This window comes from Hippopotamus amphibius, chromosome 2 (genome assembly GCF_030028045.1).
Source record: "Hippopotamus amphibius kiboko isolate mHipAmp2 chromosome 2, mHipAmp2.hap2, whole genome shotgun sequence".
Lineage (NCBI taxonomy): Eukaryota > Metazoa > Chordata > Mammalia > Artiodactyla > Hippopotamidae > Hippopotamus > Hippopotamus amphibius.
In genome coordinates this window covers 131,000,668-131,018,771 of record NC_080187.1, presented here as the reverse complement: position 1 = coordinate 131,018,771, position 18,104 = coordinate 131,000,668, and the positions used below count along the sequence as shown (strand labels likewise).

Below are 18,104 nucleotides of genomic sequence, written 5' to 3'. Positions count from 1 at the left end.
CAAAAAGCCATTACAGGAACATAGCTTCACTCCCCTGGGTCTTAGGAGACGGGCTGCTTTCCTTCCTGATGCTCGGGGGTGGATGCTGTGTGGTGACCCTGACGTACTCTTGCTTCTAAGATCCACTCACCTCCCCATCCTCCCGGTGCAGAGCGGGCTTTTCACACAAGATCAACGGAAACTCCCCACCCTACTTCCCAGCCCCTGCCCAGACTCAAGCCTCCTGATGGGGTACCAGAATTCGCATCAGAGATGAGCTCTCTGCCTTGCAGACTTTTGGCAAAAACTACCATCGACAGCGACACAAATTATGGCAGGAAAGCACAAGCTTAGGAAGCTGGATTAAAAACACGGATGGTCCCAAAAGCCTTGATGTCAGTTGGCAAGAAATAAAAATTCCAAGAGCTGTAAAGACCAAGACTAGAGAAAAAAATGGGGGGACTCTTTTGCCAGTATTTTGGACAGTGAATAAACCAGCTGCAGAAGATGGGAAAGGTGCCAGGAATATAAAGCGAAGGGGGTGGGGAGAGGGTGATGGGAGCATTCCAAGTCGGAGATGTACATAGCAGTGAGATTTGGACATCCTTGGGAAATCTCAAGGCAGTGAGCCTGGTGATTTAAGGAGTGAGCTGGGGAGAGGACGTTGTTTTGGTCAGAGCTTGGCTTGGGGCCTCCATCAGCTGTGCTTTGTAACAATCACCACCTCAGGCCATTCTGCAAAAGCAGGCTGACAGCTACTGCCTGGACTTCAGCAAAACCCCTCCCTGCTCCTGCATCTCCCGGGGAAGCACCCAGGACTGCTGTGAAGCTGGCCCCCAAGGCCGGCCCCTTCTCCTCCCGTTCACTTGGGGGGTTCCATGAAGGTGAGAAACCTTGTAGGAAACTACAGGGGAAAAAGAGCCTGTCACTTCTGTTCAGAACAGGAAATGGAGATACATATGTATTGCGAAAGATTGGACCGATTACCAAGGCGTAACTACTATAGGAGCAAAAACATATTGTTTCTCTCACTTGGAATAAACAAGGCCAGATTATGTTTGGAGCTTGCTCTTGAGAGGGCTCTGAGCACCTCTAGCTGTGAGCACAGCCTCGCGGGGCAGGGCAGGCACGCGTGAAGGTGGCCCTCATGCCCGGGCCACCGGGACCCCATTCCTGGCTGTTCACAGCTTGTGGGCCTCAGAGAGGCAAGATGGTGCAAGGGAAGGGGCCTACCTGCTGATCCACCTTCTTGGCGTAATAATTCACAATAACCTTGGTGTTTGGTGGGAAAGACAACATTAGGTGTGTGTTCTGCAGCACTGGAAGAGCAGGAAAATCGATTTTTCTCAGCAAGCATGTGTCCAGGCAGTAAGGGGGTCAAGTACACATTACAGAGGACGGTCTGCTGTGCACGTGGAAGGAGGATGGGGCCCAACAGCTCAAAGGCCAGAGGGGAGGACACAGTGAAAACAAGTGAGCAAATGCATATCAGAAATTATAAATCATTATAATACCTGAAACGTTAGGAAAAGGTGCAGAGAGAGTGTAGAGCAGGCACCTGGGCAGGGGGGTCAGGGAGGAGGCCTGTCTGAAGAGAAGACACAAAAAGGGCAAAGGAAGCCAATAAGAGGAAAGGGAGCACCGACCCCGGTCCGGAGGCTGTGGCGTTGTGTCTGAGAACAGAAAGGAGGTGCGGTGGGTTGAACAGGGTGGCGCCTCCCCCTGCAAAGATAGACCCACCCAGAACCCGCAAAGGCAACCTTCACTGGGAAAAGGGTCTTGATAGGTATCACTGGGATCTCATAATTATGAGATGAGATCATCCCGGGTTAGGGTAGGCCCTAAACCCAATGGCCAGTGTCCTGAAAAGAGAAGGGGAGGGGAGGGGAGGGGAGGGGAGGGGAGGGGAGGGGAGGGGAGGGGAGGAGATTCACAGGGAAGAGGTGCACGTGAAGGCAGAGGCTAGAGTGGCAAGTCTACGGGCCAGAGAAGGCCAGCAGCCTGCAGGAGTGAGGTAGCAGGAGAGCAGTGGATTCTCCTTCAGAGTTTCAAGAAGGAATCGATCCTGCCGACACCTTGATTTCGAACTCCTGGTTTCCAGAACCGTGAGAGGATAAATTTATGTTGCTTTAAGACACCAAGTCGTGGTAATTTACCATGGCAGCCAAGGGAAGCTAACACGGGGCCATGGTCAAGAGCAGGCATTTCATTCTAAGTGCAGCGGAGAGTGGCCAAAAGGCCTGAAGCAGGAAGAGAGATAATCGGCTTCAGAGGTAAATGGGTATCTCTGGCTTTCTGCGGAGAATGAATCTGCGGGGTGGGGGAGCCTGTGGGAAGCAGGGAGGCTGATGGTCTGAAAGGACCCTGGAGCCTCACCACTGGGTCCAAACCTGACCTGCTGTTGCCCAGCTGTGTGACCTAAGGCAAGGTACCTAACCTCCCTACGATCCAGTTTTTAACATGTACGATAGGGATGAAAAGAATGCCTGTCTCTGTGGCAGCTTTAGGTGACTATGTGCAAATGCCTAGAAGAATACGTGGCACCTGGGGAGAGCCCCGTGTGCCCTATTCTTTTTTTTTTAAGAACATTTATTGAGATACAGTTAAGAGACAATAAACAGCATATATTTAGAGCGTACAATTTGGTATCCCAATCTCCCAATTCATTCCCCCCCAACCCTCCCCGCTTTCCCCACTTGGTGTCCATGTGTTTGTTCTCTACACCTGTGTCTGTATTTCTGCCTTGCATTTCCTCTTTCATAGTTGTTAGCATTTGCCTTATGTATTGAGGTGCTCCTATACTGGGTGCATATATATTTATAATTGTTATCCCCTCTTCTTGGATGGATCCCTTGATCTTTATGTAATGTTCTTTCTTGTCTCTTGTAACAGTTTTTATTTTAAAGTCTATTTTATCTGATATGAGTATTGCTACTCCAGCTTTCTTTTGATTTTCATTTGCATGGAATATCTTTTTCCATCCCCTCACTTTCCGTCTGTATGTGTCCCTAGGTCTGAAGTGGGTCTCTTGTAGACAGCATATATATGGGTCTTGTTTTTGTATCCATTCAGCCAGTCTGTGTCTTCTGGTTGGTGCATTTAGTCCATTTACATTCAAGGTAATTATCGACATGTATGTTCCAAGTACCATTTTCTTAATTGTTTTGTTGTTGTTTTTGTAGGTCCTTTTCTTCTCTTATGTTTCCGGCTTAGAGAAGTTCCTTCAGCATTTGTTGTAGGGCTGGTTTGGTGGTGCTGAATTCTCTTAGCTGTTGCTTGTCTGTAAAGCTTTTGATTTCTCCCTCAAATCTGAATGAGATCCTTGCTGGGTAGAGTATTCTTAGTTGTAGGTTCTTCCCTGTCATCACTTGAAATATATCATGCCACTCCCTTCTGGCTTGCAGAGTTTCTGCTGAGAAATCTGCTGTTAACCTGATGGGAGTTCCTTTGTATGTTATTTGTTGTTTTCCCCTTGTTGCTTTTAATAATATTTCTCTGTCTTTAATTTTTGTCAATTTGACTACTATATGTCTTGGCATGTTTCTCCTTGGGTTTATCCTGCCTGGGACTCTCTGCACTTCCTGGACTTGGGTAGCTATTTCCTTTCCCATGTTAGGGAAGGTTTCAACTATAATCTCTTCCAGTATTTTCTCAGGTCCTTTCTCTCTCTCGTCTCCTTCTGGGACCCCTACAATGCGAATGTTGGTGCGTTTAACATTGTCCCAGAGGTATCTTAGGCTGTCTTCAGTTCTTTTCTTTTTTCTTTATTCTTTTCTGCATCAGTGATTATCACCATTCTGTCTTCCAGGTCACTTATTCGCCCTTCTGCCTCAGTTAATCTGCTACTGGTTCCTTCCAGTGTATTTTTCATTTTGGTTATTGTGTTGCATATCTCTGTTTGTTTGTTCTTTAATTCTTCTAGGTCTTTGGTAAACTTTTCGATCTTTGCATCCAGTCTTTTTTCAAAGTCCTGGATCATCTTCACTATCATTATTCTGAATTCTTTTTCTGGAAGGGTGCCTATCTCCTCTTCATTTAGTTGTTTTTCTGGGGCTTTATCCTGTCCCTTCATCTGGTACAAAGTCCTCTGCTTTTTCATTTTCTCTATCTTTCTGTGGCTGTGGTTTTCATTTCCACAAGACGAAATACTGCTGATACTGCTTGATACTGCTGTCTGCCCTCTTGTGGAGGAAGCTCTCTAGGAGCCTCCTGTGTGCTTCCTGATGGGAGGGACTGATGGTGGGTAGGGCTGGGTGGGTGGAGCTCAGTAAAGCTTTAATCTGCTTGTCTGCTAATGGGTGGGGCTGTGTTCACACCTTGTTGGTTGTTTGCCCTGAGGCCACCTAGTGCTGGAGCCCACAGGCTCTTTGGTGGGGCTAATGGTAGGCTCTGGGAGGGCTCACACCAATAAGCACTTCCCAAAACCCCTGCTGCCAGTGCCCCTGCCTCCTTGGTGAGCCACAGCTGCCCCCCCACCTCTGCAGGCAACCCTCCAACACCAGCAGGTAGGTCTGGTTCAGTCTCCTATGGGGTCACTGCTCCTTCCCCCTGGGTCCTGGTGAGCACATTTTTTTGTGTGCCCTCCAAGAGTGGAGTCTCTGTTTCCACCAGTCCTGTGGAGGTCCTGCAATCAAATCCCACTGGCTTTCAGGGTCTGATTCTCTGGGGATTCTTCCTCCCGTTGCTGGACTCCCAGGGTGGGAAGCCTGATGTGGGGCTGAGAACCCTCACTTTAGTGGGTGGACTTCTGCAGTATAACTGTTCTCCAGTTTGTGAGTCACCCACCCAGCATTTATGGGATTTGATTTTAACGCGACTGCGCCCCTCCTACCATCTCATTGCAGCTTCTCCTTTGTCTCTGGATGTGGGGTGTCTTTTTTGGTGAGTTCCAGTGTCTTTCTGTCGATGATTGTTCAGCAGTTAGTTCGTGCCCTATTCTTATCACAATCAGACGTGGAGGAGGAGGAGAGGGGATGAGGGGACGTGCATGGACTCAGGGGCTTTGAACTCCAGCGATGCAACAGCTGGTGGTGCTATTTATTGAGCGGGACGTGGGCTGGGAGGGGAATCGGGGGGAGAAGAGATCACAGTTTGGGAGCCGCCAGGTGTCCAGGAGAAAACCAAGGGCAGCTGGCAGGACTATCCCCTAGAGGGGGGCAGGGACTTTGTCTGGTTTTGCTTATTGTAAGCCTACATGGAGCAGGGTCCCTGGCCCTGAGTTAGGGCCCTGTGCAGGGTGACTGAAGGCAATGTGATGGAGAGGCATCTAGGAGGAGGGCATTCTCCCTTGGGTCCCTCTCCTGTCGCCCCACCCCACGGGGTGTTGCTGGAAGACTTCGCTCCCGGGGATGTGTCAGAGCCCATGACCGCCTGATGTGCTGAGACCCACAGCCCCCTCGACTGTCTACGTGCAGTGGTCCTACAGATTAAGATGATACATCAGTGATAAGACGTGGGAAGGGAGCAAGGAGAGAGGAAGTTCATGACTGCCAGTTGGGGACTACCTGATAAAGTGGGGAATGGAAGAAGGTTTTAAAACAACTCTGGGATTTCCAGAACAGCCTCTCTATGGGGCCACTGGGCCTGGAAGGCTGGGGTGAGGACCCAGCACGGGAAATGCCATGGCAGTTCAGGTCAGGGGGAGGCTGTGTACACTCAGCTCTCTGAACTTGGGGGTCTTTAGGAGCCTCCCATCACAAAGTGCCCCTGTGGAGTCCCAGAGCAGAGAAAGCAGCTGGGGTGGGGACAATGGGCACAGCTGAAGCACGGGGGGGGGGGGGGGGGGGGGGATGCGGCACCTTAGCCCACGTCATCTTCACAAAACACAAAATCAGGTCCCATGAAAGTCGTGCCTAACATATCTGCTCAGCGTCGATAACATCTTATTCTTGCAAGGGTGCCTTCACCTAAACACAGTCCAGTTGCTGACCATCTTGGGACACAGAGTCCTTCCAGAGGCATTTAAAGGCTCAGCTATTCCCCTACTACGACACTTATTGGGCGTCCCCTGACCTGGGATGATGCACACAATGTGCCAAAGGAGAGCAGTCCTTGGCCAGGGCACCTGAGCTCTAATCACAAGCGTGACAGCCATGGCCTTTGCACACTGTGCCCTGTACTTGACAAAGGCTCTTCTCCTGCAAGCCTCAAAACAGCGCGGTGAGGTAGGAGGCAGGGCACACGGTCTCGCCCCTGTGCTTCTCTTAGTGCCAGTGTCAAGAGGGGCCGTGTATTAAATACAGACCGTGTACTTTATATACATTCCCATGGATTTTTCCAATTTTTAGATGGATAGGCAGGTAACAGCCGCCTGTTGCTGTAAAAAGTAACCTCGGGATCTGAAGCCTTGTCTGTTCTGACTTTGAAGCCTGGCGCTTCCTACTATACCATACCAGCTTCCTCTAATGGAGGAAACTGAGGCCCAGAGAGAGAAGGGTCTTCCCCGAGGTCACACAACCAATAAGCACACAAACCAGGTCCAAATCTCCACACCATGAATCCAAACCCAGAGCTCTCTTCTTTGAGCCAGAGGTGGAACTATGTTAATGTCATCACAGAGATATGGAAAAACTGAAGCCACTATTAATCTCTCCCCACTTAGCTAAACAGGTTTTCTAATCATCGACCCATCTATGATGGCTAATTTTATGTACCAACTTGACTGGCCAAGGGGTGCCAAGACTAAAAATTATTCCTGGGGGTGTCTGTGAGGGTGTTTCCGGATGAGACTGGCATCTGGATCAGTGGACTCCTAGAGCAGATGTCCTCCCCAGTGTGGGTAGGCATCACCCCATCCACAGAGGGCCTGATTAGAACAAAAGGCAGCAGGAAGCCTCACTGTTTGAGCTGGGATGTCTCCTCTCCTCTTTTCCTGCCCTTGGACTGGGCTTTATATCATGGGCTCCCCTGGTTCTCAGGCCTTCAGACACAGACTGAATTACACCTGGGCCTCCAGCTTGCCGGTGGCAGGTCAGCCTCCGTAACCACGTGAGCCGCTAACAAGTCACACGTGTGTGGCTACCGGCTCTGCCTCTCTGGAAAATCCTGATACACCACCTATGCTTTTAATTAAGCACTTCTAAAAGATTAAACACCTACCTACTACGTGTCAGGCACTCTGCTGGGTGCTGGAGGGAAAGGTTTTAATAAGACACAATACGTAATGCCAATTCTCACAGCACTACCAGAAAATACAGCGTTCTTGACACTGACTAGACTGTGAGCATTACGTTTTCCTTTAATCCGGAGGTTCTCAGCCTCGGCCGGGCGCTGGAGTCACCTGGAGGGATTCGGCACATCTGATTCCTGGGCCCTGTCTCCAGAGTCTGTGATTTAATTGGCCTGGGCATCAGAATTTTCAAACGCAACAGAGGTTTGCTAAGTATTCATCAATATGACTTCATTGTGGATATAAACCATTTTCTTTTAGTCACAGTTTATAACTTGCTTGTTTTCAAAATTAATGTGATGTAGCTGAAGGCATGCAAGATGTAAAATGGATTATTTAAACAAACATTAAAAATGGGAAATGTCAAAAGAAGAAAAAAAAGACCCTGTGATAAAGGAATTATTACAATTGAGTATAAGACTGAGCCTTGAGTTTTTTGGAGCAAATGTGTAGAGGTGAACAAGGGTTACGATGTCATCATAGTCAATAAAAGAAAGCCTGTGAGGAAATAAAACTAAAAAGAAAACCCTGTTTTCTGTCAAACAGTTCTAACAGGACAGGTGAAAGATATTTGGATGCACAAGCGTGGAGCCCACAAATGCTTTGCGACTCATCAACAGCCAGGCTGCTCCCAGATCAGCTCAGAGCCAATCTGAAGGTCAGCCTCACTTTCCGGTCTGCCGGCTTCCCTGAGATGACCCTCATCTGAGGCAGCCGTGAAGCAGGCCAGAAAGGATTCTCATCCAGCTGTCTTGGGGAAGCAGTCCTACCCGGGCCCACGCAAGGAAGAGGAGCCAGCTCCCCGCAGGACTTACTGCATCCCTGTTACAGAGAGGGTTCTGTCTGAGCTGAGATGCCACTGGACACACACAATGCCTGGCACCCCGGACCTTCAGTTCAGCTTCACCTTTCTTCAGCTCACATTCTCAGTGGGAGACAGACCCTGCCCTGCCAAGGCGAGGAGAGCGGCACACTGGACACCGCGCTCCAGGCGCCCTGGAGAAGGCTGGAGAGGGGACTTACGGAGGGTTGTCGCATTTCCTCTGCCGGAAGCGGGCTCCCGTCCCACAGGTGCGGCTGCACATGCTCCAAGGGCCCCACAGGCTCCAGTCTCCGTCCACGTGCTCCGGGATGGGTGTCTTGCTCACACACTCCCCCGCGCGGCACCACTGAAACACAGCGGGGTGGCAGGCCTGCTCACTCACCGATAACAGAGAACACACCGTGCCGCCGGAACCCGATTTTGAAATTTACACAAAAGTAGGCTATTTCGGGGTAAGTTTCCTAACTCTGGTGACATTCCTTCCTTGTCCAACCTGACACCTCTTTGGCTCTGGGGTTTGGATTTTGCCCTCAACGTCCACGTGCATGTGTTCAATGGTTCTCTAAATTCCTAGGAAAAGGATTAATCCACATGGCTCAGGAGAGACCAATCTTCTACAAACTGTTTAATGTCTCTTTCTAGAAGGCAGTATTTCCTGGCTCTGTAGTTTTGAACTTCAGGGTTGGGATTGGTGCTTGGAAATGACACCGCTGGTGCCGTGGGGGAGAACCTTGGTTCTTTCTGAGGATAAAAGAAAGCCAGTCCTCTAAAATAATTTCCCAACATGTGCGGCACAAACTCTGGGGCACGAGATGTGATTTAATGGTCCTGATCACAGCATCTCTTTCATTTCTTACAATAAGACTAGAGGGAGAGCCTCGGACCATGTCTGCTGGCCTTGGACACCTCTCCTAACACTTGCCAATCTCTCCTGTTAATGAAGATCAGGCCAAAGCCTGGAGCTCTTAACCTCTGGCATTGTTCTCATTAAAATCATATTATGACAGCCTTTTGTGCACAGCAAGCGATCCTGTTTTTCCATTTATGGTCTACTGATGTAAAATTTTAAGTAAATTCACTCATGTGACAAAAGGAGTTAATTTAATAAAAATATTGAGGAAATACTGAGTAAAGGAGAGAGGTAAATGTGTCCCTCTGTGCCTGAAGTGGGCTCCGTGACATTTCTGGGGTGGTTCAGGGTGCTTCAGGGGCTCCTGAGTACCGTGCGGACCACATTTCAGAAGCGGTGCTAATGTACAGGGGATGTGGGGCTGCCTGTTGGGAGCAGGGGGAAGCTGGGTTACCTTGTCTGCCCCACACTCTGTGCCATCCAGGGGAGGGTCCAGTTTGGTCTTGCAGGACGTATCTCCTTCCACCAGGCACCACAGTCCAGCGCACATCAGATGCTGCTGACAAGGGAAGGAACGTGACTGCCGAGAACTCTGCACACGGGCCACAGCGGGGCCGGAAGGTGGGGCCCACTGACCAGTTTCGATTTGGGATTTGAAACGTGGGGAAAGAGGGAGGATCATGAATCTGGACGTCAAAAAAAAAAAAAAAAAAAATAGATGCATCATTTCAACTAGTTCATGTAGCTCAACAAAATTCCATGCGTCTACTCCCAGGAGGGCTCTTCTCCTGGGGGTTGAACTCAGCAGTTCCTGCGCTAGCTACTGAGGGCCTAGGAGGCATCCAATGCAGGCTGGAGCCTGGGAGCCCTTAACAGGCAGATAACGTTCAATGTAGGAAGGTACAAGGCAGATTCCCACGGGCCGTACGAAGCACATGGGATAAAGAACCTCAGCAACCAAGCCTCCCCCGGGGCAGGTTCGCTCTGGAGCTGAGGCGGGTGTGGCTGCTGTGTGGCCTCAGGAGTGAGAGCCCAGCAGGTGAGGCAGGCTCCGGGCCACGCTGGGGTTACAGAGGCAAACTTCAATCCTCCCCGAGGTCACCAGCTTTCTAGCTAGCTGAGCCACGTGTGATTTCTTATAGTATTTCACCTAGAGAATTTCTTACCATCCATAAATACACAATCAAAATAATTCTACTGAAATAGGAACGGGCATTTAAAAACACAGACTCCCATTATCCCGTGTGTATTAATGGGAAACTTGGACACGAGTAAAGTGCTCAGAATGAGACAATATATCAAAAAAATGAAGCAGCATGGCCGGTGTCCTCCCCATCTGCCTCGGTCTCCCCTGCAGGATGCAGAGCAGACACCCTTCCACCCCCATGGCCTGCTGCTCCCCTGACCTCCCTGCTAGAAGCCATTCTCTGGCCACGGAGCAACCCTCGACCACAAGGGATGGGAGCTGGACCCCCATCCCCCGAGTGGGATGGCTCTGAGGCAAGGTCACACGTCTGGCAAGGTCCCGGGGTGGCCTGTTGTCCACCCATCCGTGCACCTTGCTTGATCCCCCTCACTTCCCTGCCCCCTCACAGTGCTTCCTGGGATCACTTCCTTGCACCCAAATCCTCGTCTTGTAGTCTGAAAATTAAGAACAGATGTACTTAAGGCTCTTTGAAAGACACAGTACTTCCAGGATGCCAGACCCAATCACGGCGACCAGGCCTGAGGGGGGCGGGAGACGTCACGCTCCAGGGCGCGGCTGGGGACCCACTCGGGCAGGGTGATGGTCACAGGTCCCCGCGCACAGTTCAGGGCAGTCCCTTGGGGCTCGCGAGGGTGTGGGGGCTCAGTACAGAGGCCAGCTGTTCCAAGTAATTGCGAACATCTGCGCAGAGGAGTGCAACTGTGCTGTCCAAAGTCAGAAAATGTTGAGATGTTGAAGGGACAGAAACAAAGGCGCAAAGGGAGGGAAAGCAGAGCCACAGGGCTTGACAAAGAGCTCAGCACAGCCCACAGCCCTTTCTCGTTTTTCAAGTATGTCGGAGCTGCTCTGTGCCCTTAAAGACGTTGATGGGTTGAGTGGAATTTTGCGCATTTGGGTTCAGAAGAGCCTCCATGTTCCCATTACTGTCCGCCTCTCGCCTCTCAACAGGGCTGTAATAGGATGAGGGGCTGGAGCACAGCACTGGTTGATCTCATAAAGACCAACGGCACCTTGTTAAGTGTGTGATTTCATGCACTTTGACCTGAGAGCTATTCCAGAGCCTGGTGTCAGTGTGTGGACACGTGTTCATGAGGCAAGGTGGGCCCAGGAGGGAAATTTATGTGGTAGGAGCATTTGGGATTTGGAGATGTAAATGCCCCTCAGGAGAGAAAGGAAGACAGTGGTGTAAACTTTGTTATGTGCTTTATAGACAGTGTTTTCTCATAACTTTTCTAATCATCAAAGAAAAGGAGAATGAGGTCAGACAAAGATTTCTTAAATAGAACACAAAAAGTACTAACCATAGAGGAAAAAAATTGATGAATTATACTATATTAAATATTAAAATGAGCTGGAGTGGGGAACTGTTAAAATGAAGAACTTCTGTTTATCAAAATACAACTGTAAGAAAGTGAGAGATGTTTGCAATGGGAGAGAGATTTGTAACGCACAGAACCAACAAAGATTTGTATCCAGAATATATATAAAACAAAATGCCAAAACGCCTACTGATCAATCAAGAAAAAGACTCAACAGAAGAACGGGCAAAAGATTTGAGTAAACATTTCACATAAAATGATATATAAACATATAGGAGGCCATAAAACATGAAAAGATGCTCAATTTCATTAGTCATCAGAGAAAAGCAAATTAAAACCAACCAGCTAGGGACTTCCCTGATGGTGCAGTGGTTAAGAATCTGCCTGCCAATGCAGGGGACACGGGTTCGAGCCCTGGGCCGGGAAGATCCCACATGCTGTGGAGCAACTAAGCCCATGTGCCACAACTACTGAGCCCACGTGCTGCAACTACTGAAGCCTGCATGCCTAGAATCCATGCTCCACAGCAAGAGAAACCCCCACTTGCCACAACTAGAGAAAGCCCGTGCGCAACAGAGAAGACCCAACACAGCCAATAAATAAATAAATAAAACCAGCTAAGAAACAAAAACAAACAAACACACCCATTAAAATGGTTATAATGAAAGACATGGAGAATACCAAGTGTCGGCAAGGACGTGATGCAATAAGAACTCTCGTAAACTGATGACGAGATTCTTAGTTCCACGACTCTGGAAAACGTTTTGTCAGTATTTACTAAAGCCGAAGACATGCATATTCTCATACCCAGCAATTCCACTCCTAGGTATGTATCAAACAGAAATGTGTGTGTATGTTCACCAAAAACACTGTCAAGAATGTTCACAGCCACAGTATTTGTATTTGTTCCCAAGGTAGAAACAACCCAAACATGTATCAACAGCAGTACAGGTAGATTAAGATTTATTATGGGATACTATGTGACCCCACTTACATGGAGTTCAAAAATGAGTAAGAGAAAACTAGTGTTGGGAGTCGGTTTGAAAACAGAGGATGAGCAGAAAAGGTGACTTTAGAGCTGCATTCTCTGACTCAGCTCGGCCATCCAAGCCAAGGGATCGCCCTTATGTGATTCATTTTCACAGTGGAACAAACAGGCTGGGCTACACCCATGCTTGTCACTGTGATGTCTTCTAGATGGACGGCTGGCATTCACATCATGCTTTACAAATGACAGTGCTCTGACATCTGTCACCCTGAGGCTCACAACAGCCCTGGGAGGCAAGGCTTTCTCTATTTTTTCCCACTTTTCTTTTTTTGAAGTAGACGAGTTTCTTACTCATAGGTCCTATAATAACTAGTAGCAAGTCTTAAGGACTCAGGGAGGCCAAGGCAAGATGCAGGCCGAGACAGTGTGGTACTGGGACTCATGCCTTCATTAGCAACCATAGGTGAAATCCTTTGGGTTTCCCCAGTTAAGCATGTACTGTTAAATTAGAACCAAAATGCGCAGTATTTTCTTTCTTTTTTAAAATTTTTTCTAGGGGTATAGTTGATTTACAATGTTGTATATTGTCAGGTGTACAGTAACGTGAATCAGTTATACATATAACTGATAAGAGTTATATACAAGAGTTATGTATACTCTTTTTTAGATTCTTTTCCCATATAGGTCATTATAGAGTATTGAGGAGAGTTCCCCATGTCCTTATTAGTGACCTATTTTATATATAGTAGTGTATATATGTCAATCCCAATCTCCCAATTTATCCACCTCCCCTCTTCCCCCTGGTAACCATAGTTTGTTTTCTACAACTGTGACTCTATTTCTGTTTTGTGAATAAGTTCATTTGTACCATTTTTTTTAGATTCCACATATAAACAATATTATATGATATTTGTCTTTCTCTGTGTGACTTACTTCACTCAGTATGACAACCTCTAGGTCCATCCATGTTGCTGCAAATGGCATTATTTTGTTCTTTTTATGGCTGAGTAATATTCCACTGTGTGTGTGTGTGTGTGTGTTTGAATACACACACACACACACACACACACACACACACACACGATGGTGATCTTGCTCCATCGGACTTTCACCTGTTTGGTCCCCTGAAAGCAGCCCTATGAGGATGAAGATTCACTTCTGATGAAGACATGAAGAGAGCAGTACATTTGTGGCTCACAGCTCAGCCTTAATGAGGGAATATGAAAGCTTGTTGACAGATGGACAAAGTGTATTGAAAAGCAAAGAGATTATGTTGAAAAATGATGTATTTGACTTTTCTAAAAGTTAATTAAATTCTACAGCCAGAGGGCAGATAATTTTTGACCCACCCTCATGTGTGTGTGTATGTGTATCTTCTTTATCCATTCCTCTGTTGATGGACATTTAGGTTGCTTCCATGTCTTGGCTATTGTAAATAGTGCTGCAATGAACATTGGGGTGCATGATATCTTTTTGAATTATGGTTTTCTCCAGATATAGGCCCAGGAGTGGGGCTGCTGGATTATATGGTAGCTCCATATTTGGTTTTGAAAGGAACCTCCAGACTGTTCTCCATAATGCGTGTACTAATTTACATTCCCACCAACAGTGCAGGAGAGTTCCCTTTTCTCCACACCCTCTCCAGCATTTATTGCTTGTAGATTTTTTGATGATGGCCATTCTGACCAGTGTGAGGTGATACCTCATTGTAGTTTTGATTTGTATTTCTCTAATAATTAGTGATGTTGAGCAGTTTTTCACGTGCTTTTTGGCCATCTGTATGTCTTCTTTGGAGAAATGTCTTTACATCTTCTGCCCATTTTTTGATTGGGTCGTTTATTTTATTTTATTTTATTTTGATATTGAGCTGTGTAAGCTGTTTGTATATTCCCTACTTTTCCAATGAGGAGGTAAATGTTTGTGGACATCAAGGACCCTGGGCTGGGTCAGAAACACAGGACTGGGAGTTCACTTATCAAGGTTTGTATTCTGATTCTTGACCCATGTGGTGCCTACACAGGTGTGTTCACTTTATAAAAACTAATCAAGCTCGAAACTTACGGATTTGTGTACTTTTCTGTATGCATATTATAATTCAATAAAACTACTAACTAACTAATTAACTAACTAACTAACTAAATACTTAGATGGTGATGGAAGGTTATCTGGACTCAACTTATCACAAGGTAGAAGCAGGGAAACCAGAGCTTCACAAGGAAACACAGGGATAAACCATATGTGTAGGAAGTCATATCTCAAAGCAGGAGAGAGACCCTGCATGGTGAGCAGTCCCTGTAAGCTGGGACATATACACACAATCCCCTCATAAGGAGAATTCCTGCTAGCCTGGAAGCAGCCTGCTTCTCCCTGACATGAACATCCTATAAATAGCTGGTCCAGGAATAACTCAAGAGATGAACAATTGTAGAAAAGAAGTGGTACAGGATCTATATTAATGTACTGCAAATAGAAAAGGGAGAAGAGACAGGAGGGAGAAAGCAGCTGAAGAATACTTGCCAGATAATATGATCATTGAATGGCTAAAAATAATGTCCAAGTATATACTATAAATGTTTTAAAAACACAGTAATTGTGTCTTTTTTTTTGCCTTTGCAAAAAGCAAATACACAAGAACTAAGGGAAAAGATAGTCATGTCAAAGGAGATAAAATATGAGCTACTAGAACTTGATCAAGAAATGTAAGAGAAAGTAAAATCTGATGACCAATGGTGACTATGCTGAAAGCAGCCTGAAGAAGGGATACCCAGATTAAACCAGGGAATCTGTAAGCGTGTCTACCAGTCCTAGAAGGATTGATGGCATCTCCCTGCATTGGTTGAGATAAAAATAAATACTCCCTGAAGGAAAGCAACCACCACTCAGGCTCTCAGAATTTCATGCCACTGAACACACGGGGAGGTACACCGAATTGATGACTGAGAAAAAGTGAATATAATAAAATAGAGATGAACAAATAATTCAAAACAATTAAGAGGAAATGACAGATATGGAAAACACACAAAGAGCTGACATAAGCATAAGTGGGAGGCAGGCAGGATGGGCTTTCTCTATTTTCCCACTTTTCCAATGAGGAGGCAGGTGATTGTGGAGGTCGAGGACCCCACACTGGGACAGAAGCATGGGACTCCTAAAGAAGAGAACTAAAGTAATGTAACAGGAAAGGTATTTGAATATAAATTCAAGACCTATCCTGAAATGAAAGAAGATCTCAGTCTCAGATTAAAAAGCAAAGCCCTGTTCCAGGAAAAAAGGCAAAGAATGATGAACACAGAGGTGTGTCCCAATAAAGTTACTGGGTCTCAGAGATTAAACAAAAAGATATTTTGGGCAGCCAGATCCCACCCCCAGAAAAAAAGAGAGCAGGTCACAGATAATGGGAAAAGATATCAGATACAAGCATATTTCTCTACAGCAGCATTCACTGCCAGAAGGCAGTAGAGCGATGCTTAGAAAGACACCCAGAAACAAAACGTGACCCAAGAAGTTTCTAGCAACTAAACTTAAGTATGCTTAAGTATGTAGGTAACAGAAACACATTTTTGAACATATAAAGGGCTAAATCCTCTTTTGCAGAAAATACTAGAGGATGAACTTCAGTCAACAAAGAAATGAGTGGAAAACTTGAGATAAAAGGACTAAAAGTGACCACTGATCAAAGCATCAAATGAAACCAGTGTGACTGAAGCTGGAGAACAGAATGCAGATGATACAAACCCAGATGAGGCAGAAATAGTATTGATGGGAACAGACTGGAAAAGAAGGTACAGTGGGGTGGGGATAATAGGAGATTGTCCATATATCCCAATTTCGTCATCTTTTCCAGCTGGGAGAGGAGCCAAACATAAGAGATAAACATAATAACTGAGATATAAGAACTTCTACAGGTAAAATGTTAACCACTAAGAAAAAGAATAAGATTGAGTGGTGGAGGGAATGGAAAGGAGGGGCTTGGAAGTAGAAATGCATTCATTTCATCATGTTCATGGAGTTACGAAACAGTAGAAACTCTAAAGGTACTTTTGCTTCCAGCAAATGTCAGAATAGATACCCTGTGGGAGGCAGGGCTGCGCCTCCACTATACAAATAACTAGGTATTAAAACATGATTCTTATTGCTGAGCTCATCAAAAGTAAAAAGAACTATTCAAGGAAGCAAATACAAGATACACACATGGCTATACTTATACATACTTACAAACATATTACAATCCATGGTAAGCACATATAAGGGGATGCTTCACTGTGGGCTGGCACTGATCTTGACACTAGAGTTGGGAGAATAAGTTTTGGGCTGGTGGCAAAGTCATAAGCTCTATCTGAGACACCCAGATGAAACCAGGAAATCTGTAAGAGTGTCTACCAGTCCTAGAAGGATTGATGGCATCTCCTGGCACTGGTTGAGATAAAAATAAATACTCCCTGAAGGAACGCAACCACCACTCAGGCTCTCAGAATTTCATGGTTACCTTCAATAAAATGTAAACTCATAATCAAGCATGGAAACATGAGTGACAGTTGGCAGAAACAACAAGCAAAAGATTTAAATTCTCAAAGTGTTTCGATAATAGAGTTATCAGATACTGAATATACAATAACTCTATAAAATGTCTTAAAAAACAGAAGATGAGATGATGTAAACAAGCTAGCAGCAAGATACTATTGAATATGATCAGGCAAATTTGAAAAGAAAAATAAAAACTAGAAAGAACTTTAAGAAATCAAATATATAATTGTTGAAGAAAATCAATGGTTTTTGGCACCAGTGAAAGAGAGAATTAGTGACTGGAAAATAGATACAAAGAAATTACACAGGATGCAGAATGGAGAGAAAAGGAGGAAGGAAATAAAAAAAATGGGTTAAGAGGTATGGGAGACAGTGAGAAATACTGATGGATGTGTCTAATTATAGTCCTAGAAAAAGAGAATAGAAAGAATGGGACAGAGGCAATATTTGAGAAGAAAATAGCTGATATAGAAGACATACCATGTAGAATAAAGAGTTCCATGACTTAATAGTAGGAGACAGTCTTCTAATATGGCCTCTATATCCCTGTCTCCTGTTATTCACGCTCCTGTGTAACACCTTCCCCTTGGGGCGAAACAACTAGCTTGCTTTTAATCCACAGAATGCAGTAAAAATGATAGAATCTCAGTTTAAGCAATTCCTTGGTCAAGGGAAAGTCATAATCAACTGCAGATTAAGAAGAAAATAATATAGGTGAAAACATAGATATCGTGACCAATGGAGTGCTTGAAGGATATTCAGAGTCTCAAATACTCATATTAATAAACAAGAAGAAAATAAATTGTGTCCCTTCCAAGAAGTTTGAAAGGGGACAATATCAATCTATAAGAAAACTGAATAAATTAATAAAGATGAAAGGAGAAATTTATTATTTAGGAAACAGAAAAACCACAGAAAAATCTGAGTTGGCCCTTTGGGGGGAAATGAAACTCTTAGCAAAATAAAATATAAATAAATGGATATTTCTTTAACGTGATATCTATCTCATGAGGAAACATCAGAAGCACTCAAAGTCAGGAAGAAGAAAAGGGTGTCCATTATCACAACTGTTAGTGTTATTTTTGGTAAAAGAATTAGGGGCCATTGTGGAGTTATATAACTAGAAAACCCAAATGACTCAACTATTATCATCTCTAATTCAGTAAGAAGGCTGAGTATAAAACTAAGATGCTTTAATCAAAGCTCTTCATGAATACAAACTAGAACCAATTTCAAAGATATAATG

At 45.6% G+C, this 18,104-nt stretch overlaps 1 protein-coding gene across 6 annotated transcripts in view; it reads right to left on the bottom strand.

Moving 5' to 3' along the window:
* The window catches only part of ADAMTS17 (ADAM metallopeptidase with thrombospondin type 1 motif 17), a 352,116-nt gene that overhangs the window by 128,486 nt on the left and 205,526 nt on the right, over positions 1-18,104 (bottom strand). For 4 of the 6 annotated variants that reach the window (XM_057724212.1, XM_057724214.1, XM_057724216.1 and 1 more), the window contains exons 11-12: positions 9,275-9,379; positions 8,171-8,316 (exon numbers count right to left, since the gene is read on the bottom strand). In XM_057724212.1, coding sequence (XP_057580195.1) covers positions 8,171-8,316; positions 9,275-9,379 — 251 coding nt within the window. The remainder of the gene's footprint in view (positions 1-8,170; positions 8,317-9,274; positions 9,380-18,104) is intronic. The other 2 variants (XM_057724213.1, XM_057724215.1) reach the window with 1 other exon arrangement.